Source organism: Carassius carassius, chromosome 20 (genome assembly GCF_963082965.1).
Source record: "Carassius carassius chromosome 20, fCarCar2.1, whole genome shotgun sequence".
Lineage (NCBI taxonomy): Eukaryota > Metazoa > Chordata > Actinopteri > Cypriniformes > Cyprinidae > Carassius > Carassius carassius.
Window position 1 is genome coordinate 4,418,321 of NC_081774.1, and position 18,449 is coordinate 4,436,769.

General features: G+C 38.5%; 2 protein-coding genes across 4 annotated transcripts in view; one reads left to right on the plus strand and one right to left on the minus strand.

Moving 5' to 3' along the window:
• The window catches only part of LOC132096097 (G-protein coupled receptor 55), a 35,160-nt gene extending 17,380 nt beyond the window's left edge, over positions 1-17,780 (minus strand). Inside the window, exons 1-3 of one of the 3 annotated variants that reach the window (XM_059501250.1) lie at positions 17,705-17,780; positions 16,846-16,939; positions 14,683-15,904 (exon numbers count right to left, since the gene is read on the minus strand). In XM_059501250.1, coding sequence (XP_059357233.1) covers positions 14,974-15,897 — 924 coding nt within the window. In that variant the 5' untranslated portion in view covers positions 15,898-15,904; positions 16,846-16,939; positions 17,705-17,780 and the 3' untranslated portion in view covers positions 14,683-14,973. The other 2 variants (XM_059501251.1, XM_059501249.1) reach the window with 2 other exon arrangements.
• Positions 9,789-18,449, plus strand: part of gigyf2 (GRB10 interacting GYF protein 2) — a 33,830-nt gene continuing 25,169 nt past the window's right edge. The window contains exon 1 of the mRNA XM_059501245.1: positions 9,789-9,887. The gene's annotated coding sequence lies outside the window, so the exon portion shown is untranslated. The remainder of the gene's footprint in view (positions 9,888-18,449) is intronic.

Sequence of the window (18,449 nt, forward strand, 5' to 3'; positions counted from 1 at the left end):
GTTCCCTCGGTCAGGGAGTAGAACAACTGGCAGTGAGAGGTCTCTGGAGAAGCAAACAGGTCTACCTGAGCGGCTCCGAACCATCTCCAAATCAGCTGGACCGTCAGGGGATGGAGTCGCCATTCTCCCGGGAGCATTGCTCGAGACAGCTCGTCGGCTGTACGACTGAGCAGGCCTGGAATGTGAACGGCACGAAGTGACCTCAGAACCTTCTGACTCCAAAGGACGAGGTGGCGAGCGAGTTGCGACATGCGACGGAAGCGCAGACCACCTTGTCGGTTGATGTACGCAACGGTCGCAGTGTTGTCCGTTCGGACCAGCACATGCTTGCCTCACAAGAGACCTTTGAGACGGTTCAAGGCAAGGTGTACTGCTAGCAACTCTAGGCAATTGATGTGCCACTGCAGCTGCGGGCCCGTCCAAACCCCTGAGACTGCATGCCCGTTGTACGTGGCCCCCCAGTCGGTGGTGGAGGCATCCGTGTAAACCACAGCATGCCTGGAGATCTGCTCTAGGGGCACCCCTGCCCGGAGAAATGCAAGATCTGACCACGGAGTGAGGGTTTGGCGACAGGCCGGTGTAACTTCGACCCGGTGAGTGCCGCGCTTCCACGCCCACCTCAGGACTCGGCCATAAAGCCAGTGCTGGAGCGGTCTCATATGTAATAGGCTGAGCGGTGTAAGTGCCGCCACGGCCGCCATATGCCCCAGGAGCCTCTGAAAGAGTTTCAGTGGGACCACTGTCCTGCTCTTGAACGTATTCAAGCAGGCTAGCACCGACCGCGCACGTTCCTCTGTGAGGCGGTTCTTTCGTAAAGACACGGGGAGACCGGGACCTTGTACTGATATGCCAGTCCTTCGAACGCAAACCGCAGAAAAGGTCTGTGGCGCGGAAGGACGGACAAATGAAAGTACACGTCCTTCAGGTCGATCGCTGCAAACCAATCTTGGGGACGGACGCACCCGAAAATGCGTTTCTGTGTCAACATTTTGAATGGTAGCCGATCGAGGGCCCGATTCAAAACTCGCAGATCCAAGATCGGTCGTAACCCACCGCCTTTCTTGGGTACAATGAAGAACGGGCTGTAAAACCCCATCCTCATATCGGCTGGAGGGACCGGCTCTATCGCGTCCTTCGCCAGTAGGACTGCGATCCCTTCCCGCAGGACAGGGGCAGGGGCATCGGACGCTTTCACTGTAGTGGAGCGGACACCGCAGAGCTTGGGGGGGAGCCGGGCGATCTGAATCGCATAGCCGAGGCTGATGGTTCGCAGAAGCCAGCGAGACGGGCTGGGTAGCGCTGACCAGGCGCCTAAAAACCGTACAAGCGGGACCAGCGGAACCACAGCCGTACCCGCAGTGGGGCAGCGAGGTGGAACACAGGGACCCAACTCGGGCGGCTTGTGAGCAGGCCGGAGTGTGGTGCGAGTGTGGGGTGCAGGGCTCACCTGGTTCCACGGGTTGGCAGAGGGTGTGTGAGTAGGGCCTTTGTTGACGCTCTCGAACCGCCCGCTGCTGCCATCTGGCGAAGGAGGAGGATGAGTGAGGTCCGGAGCTTGGCCGTCCGCAACTCTCCGTGCCCTCCTGGGACCCAGAGAGGAAGAAAACTGCTCTCCTGAGTCTCCGACTCAGGCCTTGCCACCATCCCAGAGGGTGGCAGCGCAGCCGAATCTTCGTCCGACAGCTCTCCCTCCGATGCTGAGATCGACATCTGGTCGGGGGGAGGCCCACTGGATACCACTGGTACGCTCGCTGTAGAGGGCAAGAGGAGTGGTGGGCCCCAGAGGGTTGGTTCCCTGCGGGGTTTGCCACCACTGTGACCCTCAAACCATCCGCGCTACTGCCGGAAGTGGTTCTCGTCTGTCGGCCGCCAGAACGAGACCCAGATCGCGGCCGCGGCAGCGGGACTCCGCCCCCCTGAAGGTACCGGAGCCTGGTTCGCAGCTCCGAGATGGTCATATTCCCGCAGTGAGAACATGACTCATCCACGAAAGCCACCTCAGCGTGCTTGACGCCCAGACACGTGAGGCAGTGATCGTGACCATCACCCGTTGCCAGGTAACGACCGCACCCAGAAACGCACGGGTGAAACGGCATCCTTACAAGGACGATCCGTCGTCTTTACAAAGATGCACCCGTGAAGCTCTTTTAGAGAAATTTGCTCTTTAGGAAATGCTCTTCTAGTGCTGAGGCGCACAGGGGAATTGACCGTTTGCAACACGACAGGGGTAATGCAGCCTGAAGTGTGCAATCCACTCGACACAGGAACGACCGCCGCTGAAGCGCCGTCTCGCCAACACACGAAGCTTCCGAGAGCGTGCTGAACTCGTAGTTCACAGCAGACACAGTTGAGCAGAGCAATACTAATGCTCGGCTCCGAAGCGAAAAGCTGGTATGCATTGCACCTGCTGCCCTCTTATACTCACGCAGTGATCAGCGGCAGCTGGATGCAATAATTGCATGCCAATGTGCATTGGCTCGTTTAGTTTACACTCGAAGTAGATTGGTCTATCGAAGCGATATCCCATATTCGTCGGTCACCGACGTGGCGTCGAGAGTGACCGACTGAAAGGGAACTGTATATTGTGTCACTCGCATAGAAAATTAATTACCGTATTATCCGGGTCAAAAGGAAATGATGATAATAGTTGACACATCCTTAGCTCGTACATGTCTTTCATTTTGAAAATCACAGCTGCCGGTGCTTTAATTTTTTTAGTAAACCATTTAACATTACACGATGCCTACAAAATAATCAAAGCGTATGTTTTCTGTTCTAGGTAAGAACATTTACACCGAGTGTCATAGGCCGGGTAAATAATTTGAAAATAGTATTTCTGTCGAATGAGAAAAGTTCAGTCGTACATTTAAAAAATTTTCTGATGTAGAAATTATGTTTCTGCCAAACACATCCAAAGAGAAAGAGTTTTCTACTCGTGTGAGAAAGCACTCGGGGGCATAAATTATATGAAGAAACGATGCTGGTCATCAGGTTATTTAAAAAAAATAAGACGATAGACGGCGTGCCTTGCTTTAGTGACACACAATGTGTTTAAACACGTTTCAAATTGTAGGTGTAATTATTTTACTGACTTTAAGCAAAATGTATATTTGTTATTTTACAGTACGCATACAATCTACAGGATAGAAGGATGCGGATACAGTAAAATACAACTATAAACTTTAAGAAAAGTTAACTTTCATTACACTAGTGTAAAGCGATCTTACAGTAACTGAAAAGCACTACGTAAAAAGCCCGAAGGCCAAACAACTGATGAAAAACACGTTGGGGGGATACTGCCGGTTAAATATATCGTTTTAAATAAAGAATATAATATGGATAGTAAGGATACTTTTAATATAAAATAGAACTACAGCTGTACAGGCGGTCATTTTTATATTTTAATTTTGCTTTTAAATGGAGGTATTTTGGGACGGTTAAACAGAGGCCCTGCAAATGTCTTTCCTGCTCTGTGTCTGAAAGTACCGTAGATATGTGAAAGGTTTACGACCGTAGCAACCCACATAAATTACATCTCTAGGATGCGTGGGTCCAGAAGCCCATCTCTCCTGAACCATCTTTAATGGGTGAATACGATCGAGGGTCTTTCTCTGAAAGAATTCTTCTAAAAGATCAATCAACTTCATCTAAACTTCACAGTCTATGCTGCGACAAACAAATGTAGCATACATTTAAAGCAAAATCAATATTTTTAGCTTTATTTTTAAAACATACAGAAAGACTTTGGCATCATGTTTCATTGTCTGTGTGTGTGTGTGTGTGTGTGTGTGTGTGTGTGTGTGTGTGTGTGTGTGTGTGTGTGTGTGTCCGTGTGAGAGAGGGAGAGGGAGACAGAAAGATGGTATTAAAAACTTTGAAGATCATGCAAAAAATAAGAACTTTAAAGAATCTAAAGTGATTAATGCATAATGCATCTAATATAATATAATTATATATATGATATGATATAAATAATTATTATATAAAAATCTAAATATTTTATATATATCATCATTTTGTTGAATTAAGAAACATTTAAACAGATGTAATGAATTACATCAGATGTAGTGAGGGTACTGATTATTCAAACATTACATTAATGTTAACTTTGAAATAATGTACCCCTCTGGCTTAGATCATGCAGTTTGGAACTCCACCCTCGCCGCGCGCGGGGTGTGTGAAGCACCCCTTCAGGTCTCACATACAGGAGAATACCCCAACTTGGACCTGTGAGATTCTGTTTATGATTTAAACATTTTACTTTATTTTTTTAAGTCGTATTATTTTATTTTGGGATATTTCATTCATGTTTGGACATCTCTCCCCGGTCTAAAAAAATGTAAGGGATATTTTTTATATGTATCATCAGAAATGTTTATTTTATATACTATGCTATCACATTTAAAATAAGTAATCTTTTTTTTAAGTTATACTTTTTTTTGTTTAATGAATTGCTTTAGGATGATGATGTCATTATATAATTATTTATTTCCATATTCTTTAACCCCTGGAGTCTGAGTGGGTTTTGGGGTGACTGGAGGTATTTTGGCCTCCCCCAGACATTGGTGTTATAAGTATATGTTGAATACATGATTAAAAATGTATGATAAATGATTTGGTTTGGTTTAGTAACATGTCTGTTACTGCGATGTGTTTTACAAACATGATGAATACTTGTTTAAAATGTGTGTTCTGGTTTAGTAACACGTTGTCATATATAATTGTATTTATTTATTTTTTCATATTTTTTAAAATAGAGATAAGTCTCTTTTTAACTTGATATGTTCATGCGTATGTCCACTTGTTTATTTGGTTTATCAGAATACAAAATTGTATAGTGGAATGGATATTATAGTGATATATCAGGGTACGTGTGGTTTATGATTAAATGTATAGGGTAGTCATAATTCAGATCGCTTAAAAACTAAATTTAATTAAAAAAATGTACGTGCATGCAGCATTTTAGTGTGTGGTGGTACTGTAGGTGTACGGTTAAAATAAATAATTAAACAGCTTTTTGAAAAAGATATGATATAAAGATGGATATAAAAGGTTTTAAATATAATATAGAAAATGTTTTGCAACGATTAATGTGAAATGAATTTAACTGAATTGTGTCAACGACACATCCGGGTTCCTCAATAGACCATATTCTTTGTTCTGTTTAATTATATATTTTTTCCCTGGTAAAATGTATATTTTTAGTGATGACTAAAACTAATGTAAATGTTTTGTTTTATATTGTTTGCAAATGTATAATGTGTTTATATTCATTAAAAGAAGAAAATAAGACTTGGAGACGAATGAATGTATGAGAGGGAGAGAGAGAGAGAGAGAGAGAGAGGGGTACAAGAGATGCTAGCCGCGCACCAACCGTAATTCATAGGTGAACCGTCAGAAAACTGTCAAAACACGGTACTCCTGCGTGAGATACGTTAGTTTTAATTAGCAATGGCTTTGAAGATATTGTGATTTTGTAGTAAATTCGGACGAGTGTGCACTGTAGCGTGCAGACGTAGACAGTGGGACACATAGGGGCAGGATCAAAGCTGATATGAAAACAGCTTCTTCTGCCCCCTAAAAATGGATCTTGTTTTATCTGAAACAGTCGGTTTCGGTATATTTTTTATAAACGTTTCATGTATAACCTTTTTAAAAGAACGGCATGTTTTATATATAAATGTGAAATAACTAAAATGTTTTCAACTTTAGCATGATAATTATTATATTATATCAATTATAGGCTGTTTTATATATAAATGTGAAATAACTGAAATGTTTTTCAACCTTAGCATAATTAATTATATCATATAAATTATATAATGTTTTATATATATATATGTGAAATAACAATGTCACATATATGAAATAACTAAAATGTTTTTTAAACCTTTAATTAATTATATTATATAAATTATAGAATGTTTTATATATAAATGTGAAATAACTAAAATGTTTTTTTTTCACCTTTAGCATGATAATTAATTATATCATATAAATTATAGAATGTTTTATATACAAACGTAGAACACACCGATCCCATTTATACACTGCTCAGGAATGTAATGGGAGGGGGGAGAAGCCATAATAACTGGGATAAAGTTCAAACAAGTTAGCTGGCACAAACTTCAAACAAGCTAACTGACACAAAGTTCAAACAGCTTCTGTCAAAACCACATGATCGATGCATCGGGATAGTTTCCTAAAACCATGATTTAGAACTAACTAGGTCAATAGGGTAAAACTTTCTGTCAAAACCACTTGATCGATGCGTGGGAAACGGTCATAGGTTAGCCCCTGAACTCATTCCGGAAGTTCAACCCATCCATCATAAGGTCACCGGAAGTTCAACCTGTCAAAAGGTCAAAGGTCAAAGTCATAAATCATCATGACATAAGCAGTAGAATATATACTACTACTCATTTTAACAATACTTAGTATGCAAAAAATGTCTTACTTTTTTACTAGGGTATGTACCTTTAAGGTATTAATATGTAGCATTCAAGAAAACATAGATGGACATTTTAGCTTTTGTACCTAATTGTACAGTCTCAATGAAAGCTTTGCACCTTTTTTTCTGAGCGTGTGGAAACAACAAATTAATCATCTTTAGATAACTCAAAAGCAAGCATAAACCGAGTCATTGTTAAACTTCCACGTTCATGTACTGAGAGAAATACAACAGGTCAAAATGGCAGCTAAACCTTCTCAGTCTCAGCGTGTTAAAATCAGAAGTGTTGTAGATTTTAACACATTGTAATCACACTCAAGTCACTCAAGCAACAAAAAAATCTGCTGTATGCTTGGTAAAGTCAGCATGGTCACCATGATTGTGAACTATCTGCAAATATATGAATTATAATGTATTTCTGCTAAAATCTAAATATAACTTTTTCATTTAACCCTGCAGCCCAGCACTTTTCTGAGAACAGTACATATAGTAGATGTTTGAGCAAACCTCACCTCTGCTTTAAAGGAACTAAACTAACTGACTTGCCTCACCACAATCTCAATGATAATGCTTTGACAAAAGGTCAGCCGAGCTGCAGCACAACCACAGACAGAACAGCTTTTCAAAAGTCCTGTGGGTGGAGGGGTTGGGGAGGCTCAATGCAAACAGGATGAACTTATGACACACACACTGAACAGTGCATTTTGTTGACAAATAACATGTTATTTTGGCATCAGTATTTTTTTACAAACTTTATGTGTAGCTGGATGTAATGTAGTTGCATGCAATTCATATTTACAACAATATATACAGTTGTGTTCAAAATTATTCAACCCCAGCTGAAATTGATTGTTTTGGCCGGTTTTACATTGATTTTGATCATTCAGTCATCCTGCTTACAATTAAAATCAAAGAGGCACGTGTAGGTCAGACAAATATAACATAATGAAAGAACCACAAATGTCTTTTCTGTGCTCACATAATTATCAGTTTTATTCAACCGCCATGTGACATTCAATCTTAGTACAACATCCTTTTACAGTTAAAACAGCTTTTAAACGTGAAGCATAGCTTGACACAAGTGTCTTGCAGCGATCTACATTCATCATGGGCAAAAACCTCCAGTTCAGTCACATTCTTAGGCTTGCGCACTGCAACGGCTTTCTTTAAGTCCCACCAGAGGTTCTCAATGGGATTTAAGTCTGGTGACTGTGATGGCCACTTCAAAAATGTTCCAGCCTTTAATCTGCAACCATGCTCTAGTGGACTTGGAGGTATGCTTGGGATCATTGTCCTGTTGAAAGGTCCAACGTCTCCCAAGCCTCAGGTTTGTGACGGACTGCATCACATTGTCATCCAATATCTCCTGGTACTGAAGAGAATTCATGGTACCTTTCACACGATGAAGCTTCCCTGTACCTGCAGAAGCAAAACAGCCTCAAAGCAAGATTGACCCCCAGCCATGCTTCACAGTAGGCAAGGTGTTCTTTTCTTCATAGGCCTTGTTCTTCCTCCTCCTAACATAGCGTTGATCCATGGGCCCAAACAGTTCTAATTTTGTTTCATCAGTCCACAGAACACTATCCCAAAACTTCTGTGGTTTGTCCACGTGACTTTTGGCATACTGCAGTTGACTCTTCTTATTCTTTGGAGACAGCAAGGGGGTGCGCCCGGGAGTTCTGGCATGGAGGCCTTCAGTACGCAGGGTGCGCCGTATTGTCTGAGCAGAAACTTCAGTACCCACATCTGACAAATCTCAGTTCCTCAGCAGTCACACGGGGACTTTTCTCCACTCTACGCTTCAGGTAGTCAGCATCTTATTTCCAGACCAGGTAGCGTTTCAACAGTGCCCTTTGCCTTGAATTTGCAAATGATGCTTCCTGTGGTGTCTCTTGGTATGTTTAACATCTTTGCAATCTTCTTATAGACATTTCCCTTCACCATGTTTGTAACCACACCAGTAAATGTTTAGAAGGAGCTGAGTACCACAGTCATTTTAAAGCTGCCTAATTGGTGCTTATTAGGCTTTATTGCTGCTCCCTGACATCCACAGGTGTTTTCAATACCTGATTGAAAACACTTCAATGAACCTCTGTTCTTCAGAGTGGTAGTCTTTAAGGGGTTGAATAATTGTATCAATGAAGAATTCACAAAAGAAACATTTACTACTGTATTACAAAACCAATTGATGTCATTTTAGTTGCATATGGTTCTTTAAGAAGTCCTTATAGGATTTCATTCTGAATACAATTACAAATGTACACTAAATTCCCTAAAACCCTTTACAGCAGTGGTCTCCAACATGGTGCCCGCGGGCACCTGGTAGCCCGCGTGGAGTCTCTGAGTCGCCTGCCGAGCACGTTCTATAAATAGCCTGAATTGTAATCTTTCATTTTTTTTTATGATAATGGCATAAAATGAGAAAATAACTATTGGTGACATTTCATATACCATTAAAACATAATAAAATAATTCAATAATTTAAAATATTTAGAATCTGCACGTCTCTCTATCTCTCTCTTTCTGCGTCTAGTGCGCGCACCTCTCTCTCTCTCTCTCTCTCTCTCGCTCTGCGTCTCGTGCAGAGGAGCAGCGTTTTAATTTAGTTAAACACAGATATTATGTTGCTTTTCTAATTTTACATGCAAGTATGTAAAGTATATCATTCAGTCACTATTTCATATTTATGCCGTTGTTCTTTCTCCCTTTCCCCCCGTGATTTTTATATATCGCGAATATAAGACGACCCCCCATTTTTTAGGACAAAAAAGCCTATTTTTAGGACACAAAAAATTGTCTTATATTCGGGTATATACGGTAATTATATATTCAATAGTCATATTTAACAATATTACAGTTTGTTGTTGTATTTTTCAAAACTTGAAACTTTGTGTGTGTGTGTGTGTGTGTGTGTGTGCCTATATCAAACAAGTAGCCCTCAAGACTATTTTATCCCTTCAGGGAGCCCTCACTCACAAAAAGGTTGGAGACCCCTGCTTTACAGCATTGGGGGGTTGAATAATTTTGAACACAACTGTATATTGTTTTTACTAATATGTTTTATATCAGGTATTAAATAATACATTACAATAAATTAGTCAAACACTGTTTTTAATTGTTTTAGATGTGTCAGAAAATGTTGATGTGGTGGCTCCATCTAGAGGTCGATGTTGCACAGACTTATCGAGGCTCGCTCGGACATGCGCAGTTTCTCCTCAGTAAAAATGTGAGAAAACCTGTTTTTATACAGTCTTTGGAGAAAACCCGTGAAGTCGGAGAGCATAGTAGTGGATTGTGAAGAGAATATTTCCCTACAGTTCATTCAGACAAACCGCAAATGTATTCTAGCGTTTGTCAGCGATAAAGGTTTTTAAATTCCGCACGTGCACGGGTATGAATGACGAAGGTTGCAACTTGTGACGACTCTGAACTACAGGTAAAATATTCTCTTGGTCGGCGTTACGTCACAAATCATGTGACCTGCATAGCAACAAGCCGCCGCCGTGTTTGAAGGGTAAAACAAACCGAAGGCAATCAAGGCAAAGCCCGAGGAAAATCAAAAAGGTATCTATTCACAGAAGTTTTGTTGTGGATTATGTCAGTTATGGATACTAACGGACTACTTTGTATTAATGATGAATGATATCTGTTTATGCGAATGTATGTCTGTGGTGAGAAGTGAAGTGAATGTAATAATTTCTAAATATATATGTAATAATTTTAAACACTCATGTAAAGCGCTTTGTGACTAACGTTAGCTAACGTTACATGTATGTGAAAGGCGTAAGCAGCTATACAAATACAGATCTTCTTTCTTCTATTACAGAATGTCTTATCAATATATAGAAAGTCTACTTGCGCCTGCATTGACCAGGTACCACAGAAAGCTGTCGCTTGTAGGTTTAACGTTACAATCTTGTCCCTATCGACATCCAGCTGAGTCCTGGAAGAACAACCCAAAGGCATGGCCCAGGCTCGAGTATCCAGACATATTGCAGTCATGTTTAAATACCCATCAAGCGTCGATTACATTAACTGTTCATTTAGAAAAAAAAAAATGTTTATTCAAAAGCACTGTGTTACACAATGGCTGTAATGAGCTCAGTCTGTCAGTGGCACAGCTTGTACAGTGTCAGTGAGGGACACGGTTTTTTCAAAAAGCAAAAATAGACTAACTGCAGAAACGTATCTTATTCCCCACACAACTAGTGCATTTCATTGTTGCTTATCAGTGTAGAGCTGCCGACCATTATGCATAGCAATGTCATAACATAGCAACAGAAAATTGAGTGGCCATCTCTGCAGTGGTATTATTTTGTTATTCTTTGATTTGCCGAATCATTGCTAATTTTTTTAGGCATGATTCTCGGCAGTTTCTCGACATATCTGCGCTCATTTGTCTTCCGCTTCGTGTTGCTTAATGGCGAGCACTTGTTTGTTTTACCCTTCGCCGCGGTTGCTATGCGCGCGCAGTGCATTATGGGAGTAAAAGTCCCGGATGTCCGACCTCGAGAATGTTTTACAACTAACGGAGTGTCTAAACAATAATAGTACACGAAAACATTACAAATATATCACTGAAACACGGTGGTAATCTTTCAGTGCGTACCACATAAATACCATAATGATAATCAATCATTCACAACCAGAGATGAGTTACTATCTCATAAACGGTGCCTTTTTTTAAAGACAATTATGAAAAATTCAGCTAGTGTTGTCTCACTTTTGGAGATATATTTAAGTTTACAAAAAACTTATTAGATTAAAGTTACGTTTTTACTATTTCATGTTTATTTGGAAAAGGGGGAAAAGTACAGAAACGAAGATGTAAACTAAAATGTAAACACATGAACCTAAAAAAACAAAACATTTATGTGCATTTATTATTGTTATTACGTTACGTACTACACATTATATTACTATATACTTATATAATAGCCTATTGCACACGTTATTTACATTGAAAAATAAATGTAGGCTATTTATTCATTAATTAATTTATTCATTTCACTCATCCATACACACTTTTACACTTGTTTTACTAAAAATTACTTATATTATGATATTCTGGCGCCATCTGCTGGTTATAGAAGGAAAAAAGTTAATTCTATACTACAATAAGGAAGAAATGGCCTAGCCTACAAACACATGGCAAACCATTGTGATAATCGAAGTATGATACAAAATAAACTGTAACGCTCTGATTCATACAAACCTAAAAAACTGTCCAAAAATGTTCCTTTCAAGCCTCTTCAAAACAGGTCTAGCAGAACAGTAGGTTAAAGTGCTTCAAGAGCCATGTGGTCAAGGATGCAGTTGATTTAGAGTATGAGGAACTGTTTAAAAAAGACAAAGGAGACACAGCGGATACAGTGCAAATACGCACTTTATTAGAGAGAAAGTAGTTCAGTTTGATTTATATAGCTTTTTTGAGGCCCACAATGTTATTTGTCCTTTTATCATTATTGCATTTTATTAATTTATCGATTGTGATTTACTACCAGAGGTAGCAGTAATTTTAGTAGCAGAAACAAAACAACAATGTATACAGCAGCATGTCACCACAAGCAGCTGTTGATGTGATCGCCAGTCTTTTCCTGTTGGTTTAAATCAAAGTTGTTGTTTTTTTTTTTCTATTTTACTCTAAACATGCGCAGAATGTTTTATCCTGATAAACCTGATAGAGTAAAACACTAATAAAAACACTGCCTTGTGTTCAGAACTGTTCATCATGTCCTTCTATTTATCTCAGGAGGATGTTGCCACACTTCATATATCATATAAACAGACAGCTGATTTCCAGAAATGAGAAGTTACTCGCTGTCTGACTAAAATGAAACTAGTGGCACATGGCTCCATACCCACACATTCTTACCCACAACTTGTGGAAATTGGTGCCATAACTCAAGGAGATCTGTTCAAAATATAAACAGTTTTATTGACATACAGTACAAAACATGTGAGACAAGACTACACAGATATTTTAACATACTTAACATACTGATTTAGGAGGCAAAATACATAACAAAAGAGATAACAAAAGAGGTAATTGTGAAGTATGTAATGCCATCCCCAATGTTGCATCAGAAACATTTGTGAGTCATTGTGAAGGTTTCAGAATGTTTTTCAGACGACCATCGCGTGTGAGCATGAAGACCTCAGGTTTTCTCATGTTGACAGAGATAGCATGAGATAAGACAAATACAGAACCTTTGGGGCAAAATCCTTATCACAGGATCAGAAATTCATCGTAAGTGTGACAGGCACAATTTAAATTTGAATTAAAATTGGCATTAAATAATGCGCTGCAGTGATGATATATTTAGTTGGCTTTGGTTTCCTCAATAAAAACCCAATACGAATTTTCCATTGACTTTTGGATTACTGTGGAGAATAAGATCTGAGACCAAAAAAAAAAAAGCTTACCATTGCTACATGTTTATTTCATAATAATTACTTCACAAATGAGCAACTTCTAGAAATGTTGAAGCCTGAATCCTCAGTACAATCACCAGAAGTAAAAAGCTAAATGTAGGCTATAAATGAACTACACTGCTGTCACATGACTTCATCTTCACCATCACGATACTTCAGACAACTCTTTCATTCTTATATTAAAGATATTTTTCTTTTCTGTGAGCCTGTAAAAGCAGACTAGTGAGTAGATGAGTTTACCTGTTTGACGTGATGACATTTAATGTTCTGGACCACCTCTGTTCTCCTTTAGTCAACTGCCTCTTTCAGGACGAGTTCAAGCTTAAACGTCACAGTGTATCTTACTGGTGTATTTTAAGTCATAGCGTACAATTTCTTGACCTTGTGTTAACCACAGACCTATTTAACTAATAACCGCTCAGAAGAGCAAAAAGAAAAAAACAACATAAAATAGGAGTCTTGAGAAATTACACCCGTCTCTCTTATAGCCCTAGACTCAAAAACCGCAAAAATGGGTCAGGGGAACAGCCCACCCACTTTTAGCCAATCAGAAATGCTCTCAAATGCTATCATTTTCTGTGGGTGTTCGCTTTCATGGCTTTGGAGTGTGTAGGTTTCAAGGATGTGGTTTTAAGGAAGGATAGTTATCTAATTTAACATTTAAAGTCTTGTGAGATTTCAATTTCCATTTCACAAAAGAACTGGATATAGGTGATCCTGATCTTAAACTCCAGTCCAGACAAATGTTGAGTATGTGCCGTTCTAAAGATCATGGTAAAGTTTTTGTTCTGTTCCCTTTTTCTTCTCATATTTGTCTCACTTTGTAGAATTAAATGAATTGTCCACCAAAAAAAAGAACAGTAAAAACAGAAAACTTGTCAACATTTACTCACCCTCATGTTGTTCCAAACCTGTGTGAGTTTCTTCTGCAGAATACAAGCAGTGTTGGGGAAAGTTAATGTGTTAAAATAGGCTGTTGTGTTACTCCCTAAAAAGTAACTAATTATGTTAATTTCTTTTTGTGCAAAGTAATGCATTATGTTACTTTTTGCTACTTTTTAAATCTTAGCTGAGCTTGCTTTTTTCTAAGTTCTATTTTTGTCAAATGTACAAAGCCCTTTCAGACCAAAAAGGAAATGAATCAGGCTCAGACTGAAGGAAATGTAAATTCACCTCTGTACAGTTGCAAATGTTACAATGTTGCAAACACAAACGTTATGTTTAATCATAGTCATTTTTACTTGTATGGTAGAATTGGATCATCAAATGTCAGCAGCAAAAACATTGATTAAAAATGGGATTTTACATAAATTATATTTGTGTTATTTAACATATTTAATTATTGCTGGTTTGTGTCATATTCTGAGTTTGCATTTCATTGTTTATATTCATTTTGGGGAATAATAATTCTGTTTTTCTGGAAGTGAGACACATGCATGTTTACATTCAGTCTAAAACTACAGTAACATCATGTTTACACAGTGCACATATCACCTTTGCACTTACTTCCCATTGCTCTTAACATAAGAACAAGCCCAATGACTTTCTATGCATGGCAAAAAAAAACCTTCTCATCTCTCAAAATATTTTATCTTCAAAAAGAAGCAAGAAATAAACTCATGCAGTTTTCGACTTAAGGGTGAGTAAATTTTGGGTGAACTACAGTACCTTCAGTTGGAATGAGAAGAGCAATGTTTGTCCATTTATGTCCATAAAACATGCACTGAACCTCAAGAACCTTTAAAATCAGTTAAAATCAGTTATCTTGTGCTAACACTTAAAAAAATTATCCTGAGTTAAATCAGGTTATTTCAGTAGGAATCCACACAATCTGGATTTTCGAGTGAGGGTGAAAAATTTCCCCATGCCAAATTTGCAGTGGGTTCAAGTTGGCATGTGAATTTGCTGAGCTGACCAAAAGAAGGATGTTGGGTTTGAAAGTTACTTTTTTTGTGAGCTGTGCTTCACACTTCACTATTGACAATAAACTTTTTTCGACCACAAAATTTAGCTGTTACAACCACACCTTTACTTCCACTAGAAATCCATTAGAACACATTCTGAAAGATGAATAAACTTAATATACCTCAGGCATCTGAGGTGCTGGTGGTTCTCACTCTGTTCATGGACAGTCTAAACGTCTCCTTGGTGGATCGGACTTCCTTCGCAATGAAATAGTAACACAGTGCATCTAAGCAGCAGGTCACGTTTGCAATGTTTATTGACACCTGTATGAAAAGGGCAATGTTCTTTTGATGTTTGCAGTCTGCAATAAAGCCATTACGGACAAGATACTGCAGGAATATGGCCACGTGACAGGGGGTGAAGGGCACAAGGAAGGCCGCTAGGCTGCTGTAGATTATTCTCACACCAGCTTGCTTCTTGTGGTTGCTGTTCTTTGATGCTTTGAGAGTTCGGATGCTCTGAATAGAGCACGCCACCAGTACTGCCGTGGGCAACAGAAAACCAAAGACCTCCAGGCACACGATTATTCCAGTGCTCCAACCCCTCTCAGAGAAGCCATGGAAACAGGTGAAATTCCCAGTTTTCACTTCCCGGAAGGAGTAGATGGGTGAAGTTGTTGCCATAACAAACACCCAGATGAAACTACAAACAATCAAAGCGTTTTTTTTGGAACGCACCTGCTTGGCTTGAAATGGGTGGTTTATGGCGATGTACCGGTCTATGGCGATGCACACAATTGTGTAGATGCTACCGTACATAGCTACAAAGTAAAGACTTTCTAGAAAGGAGCAAAATAGCTTCTTTTCTTCTGCCCACTTGTGGTGTGCTGCATGCATTTTGAAAGGCAACTGCAGTAGCAACAGAAGGTCCATCAGAGCCAGGTTGGTCATGTAGATGGAGGACTCGGTCCATTTTCTGAGCAGTCCACAGAACACCACCAGTGCTGCAATGTTTAACGCCAAGCCGAACACCAGGACAGGCACGTAAATCACCAAGTCCAGAATCTGTGTTAAAGTGTCCACATCTGTAGTTGAGCAGTTCGTCATAGTGAAACTGGCATGGAGAGAGGTGCAAAACACATCACATAGGTTTTCATGAAATTTCTAACTTTCACAAGTGAAATTTGCATGTCATATGCACAGTCATCGATGTTGTGCTTTCTATTTTCGCTTGATGCAACAGTTATTGTAATTATATTTGATTTAAAAAAGAGCAACTTAAAAAAAATTGGATGCTTTGAATGCAACACGCTAGGTCTGTTTTCTATATGCATTAAAAAAAAAACTGCATTGCTCAGACTTTTCAAACAAAGAACTGCATAGCTTCTTTCTAAAATAAAATGTAAAAAAAAAATAGTAAGGGAATTATTTTTGTTAATAAGGCAAAATGAAGCTGCATGCAGAAAGTACCTGATGACTTGAACCTCGTTTTTCATTATGATGTTTCAGACACATCAAACATTTTACAAGGCAAGTTTCTATTGGTCACATTTTGAACAAGTTTCCACTTATTTAAAAACTGAACATGATGTTGATTTGCTAGTGATCAAGATTTATTTACTCTGTATGACAAATCTTTTTTTTTTTTATCATTCCAGCAAAAAAAATGAGGCAGGGTGTAGTAAAAAAAAAAAAAAAAACTCTCATGCACTCTTGTTTCATATTGAAGTCAAATATTAGCAAGATTAATAAACAGAATTTACTATAATTAATTGAATGAAGCACTTTGCTCCAAAGATTAAAATTCTCTCATGCTTTGTCATTACAATCGAAAATTAATCACTGGTGCAATTTTGCACATTTGTTTTATTTATTGTAATTATTATCTTAAACATTTTTATTTAAATATTTAGAAAGGTTAATTTATTGTTTCAAAATACAGTAATTTAAAAAACAACAATGAGAAAATAACAAATATAACCATTGACAGTTTTTTTTTTGCAATTGTTCTGCGTAAAATTTTTGCCGCTCTTTAGTTCATCAGTATATTCTTACCTTCGCCGATGACTTCAAAGTATCATTTCTCCTTGAGTGAAACTGGTGGTAGTTTTCCGTAGTAATGCACTCATATAAATCTTTTTTAAGAAACCTAAACAAACCGTAAAAAAATAAATGCAAAGGAAATTGTGACTGTGTAACAATGAAATTACAAAATACCTCCAATTTTGGCACACTCTGACAAACACATGCTTATACATTCACACCCCGACAAAACAACCTGCTTTCATCTCATATCACCCATACAAATAAGCAGAGTTGTGAAGGTCGTACCTCTGCTGCCTAAAATGTTTTGCAAACCAATAAACCACAAGAACAAAATCCGTTAAATGTGACCTAAGCAGGACAAACTGGCGGATGTCTTTTTTTTCTCCTGCATTATCTGTGAAGTACAGACAATATTTAAGCTTCCCACTTATGCCAAACCTTAAACCTCTTTGACATTTCATCTATTTCTACATATCTTGAGATACATGTCAATAAACCACAGTCTTTCTCTTTTTCAGACATGTGGGCTGCATCTCTTACAAAACCATGTCTGGTCTGCAAAAATCACCATTAGTATCATGAATGAAATGATGACTAGTTTTGTCCCTCCTGTACACTACAAAGCATAACAGTGCTATTTACACAGTACTTATGTTACTAATTCTATATCATACAGCCATAATATTTTTACACACAACATTTCAAATGAAGCAGCAGGCAATTTCCTAATAATGAAACTTATTTGAAGAGAGAATACATTTACTGAAATTATGCCTCTGCAATATCTAAACTGATTTCAATAAAAGAGATTGTTATGACATACAACACACACTCACACACACAAAATAATTGTGTTAAATGAAATGACTGTCTGCTCACCAGGACGTGTCTCACAGGAGATACTTTCCCTTAAATGCTATCAAGAAAACTGAAGTTAGTCGCACTTCTGTTTTCAGAGGTTTTGTCTGTGACCACATCCTTGCTAACAGAAACATGCCTTTGGTACTGTTCTTATATCTTCCTGTTAGCCTGTAAGTAGGCTACTTCATTTTCTCTTAGTCAGTACAATCAAAGCTCATAAAGATGGGTATAGCTGGCATGAAATAGATTTTGGGAAGTTAACACACCCTGCGGTGTGTGACATACTATACTTCATCCTAATCTATTTTAGTTAATTTACAAGTATGATGTATGCGGCTCTTGTGAGCTCATATCCACTGCGAGGTTAAAATGTGTATCACACTAACGAGAGCATTTAAAATTAAAAAAGTACAAAATATAAATATAATTCAATCTCCTATAAAGTGTTGCTTCTCATTTTTTATTTTAAATTCAATCTCCTATAAAGTGTTGCTTCTCACTTTTTTATTTTAATTTTATTTCATGTATTTTTTAAATACATAATAACATTTTTCAGTGTACAGTTTGCTTATATAGTAATCTGTATATAATCTATATTTATCAAAATTGATAGAATATTTCGATTTTTTTATTTTACCATTTTATTTAATGTTTTTTATAGACTAATTATATTTTTCATTATACACTTTCCATATACAGTACCGGTAATCTATAGAAAAATAACTTCAAACCTTAATTAGAAATTCAAAAAA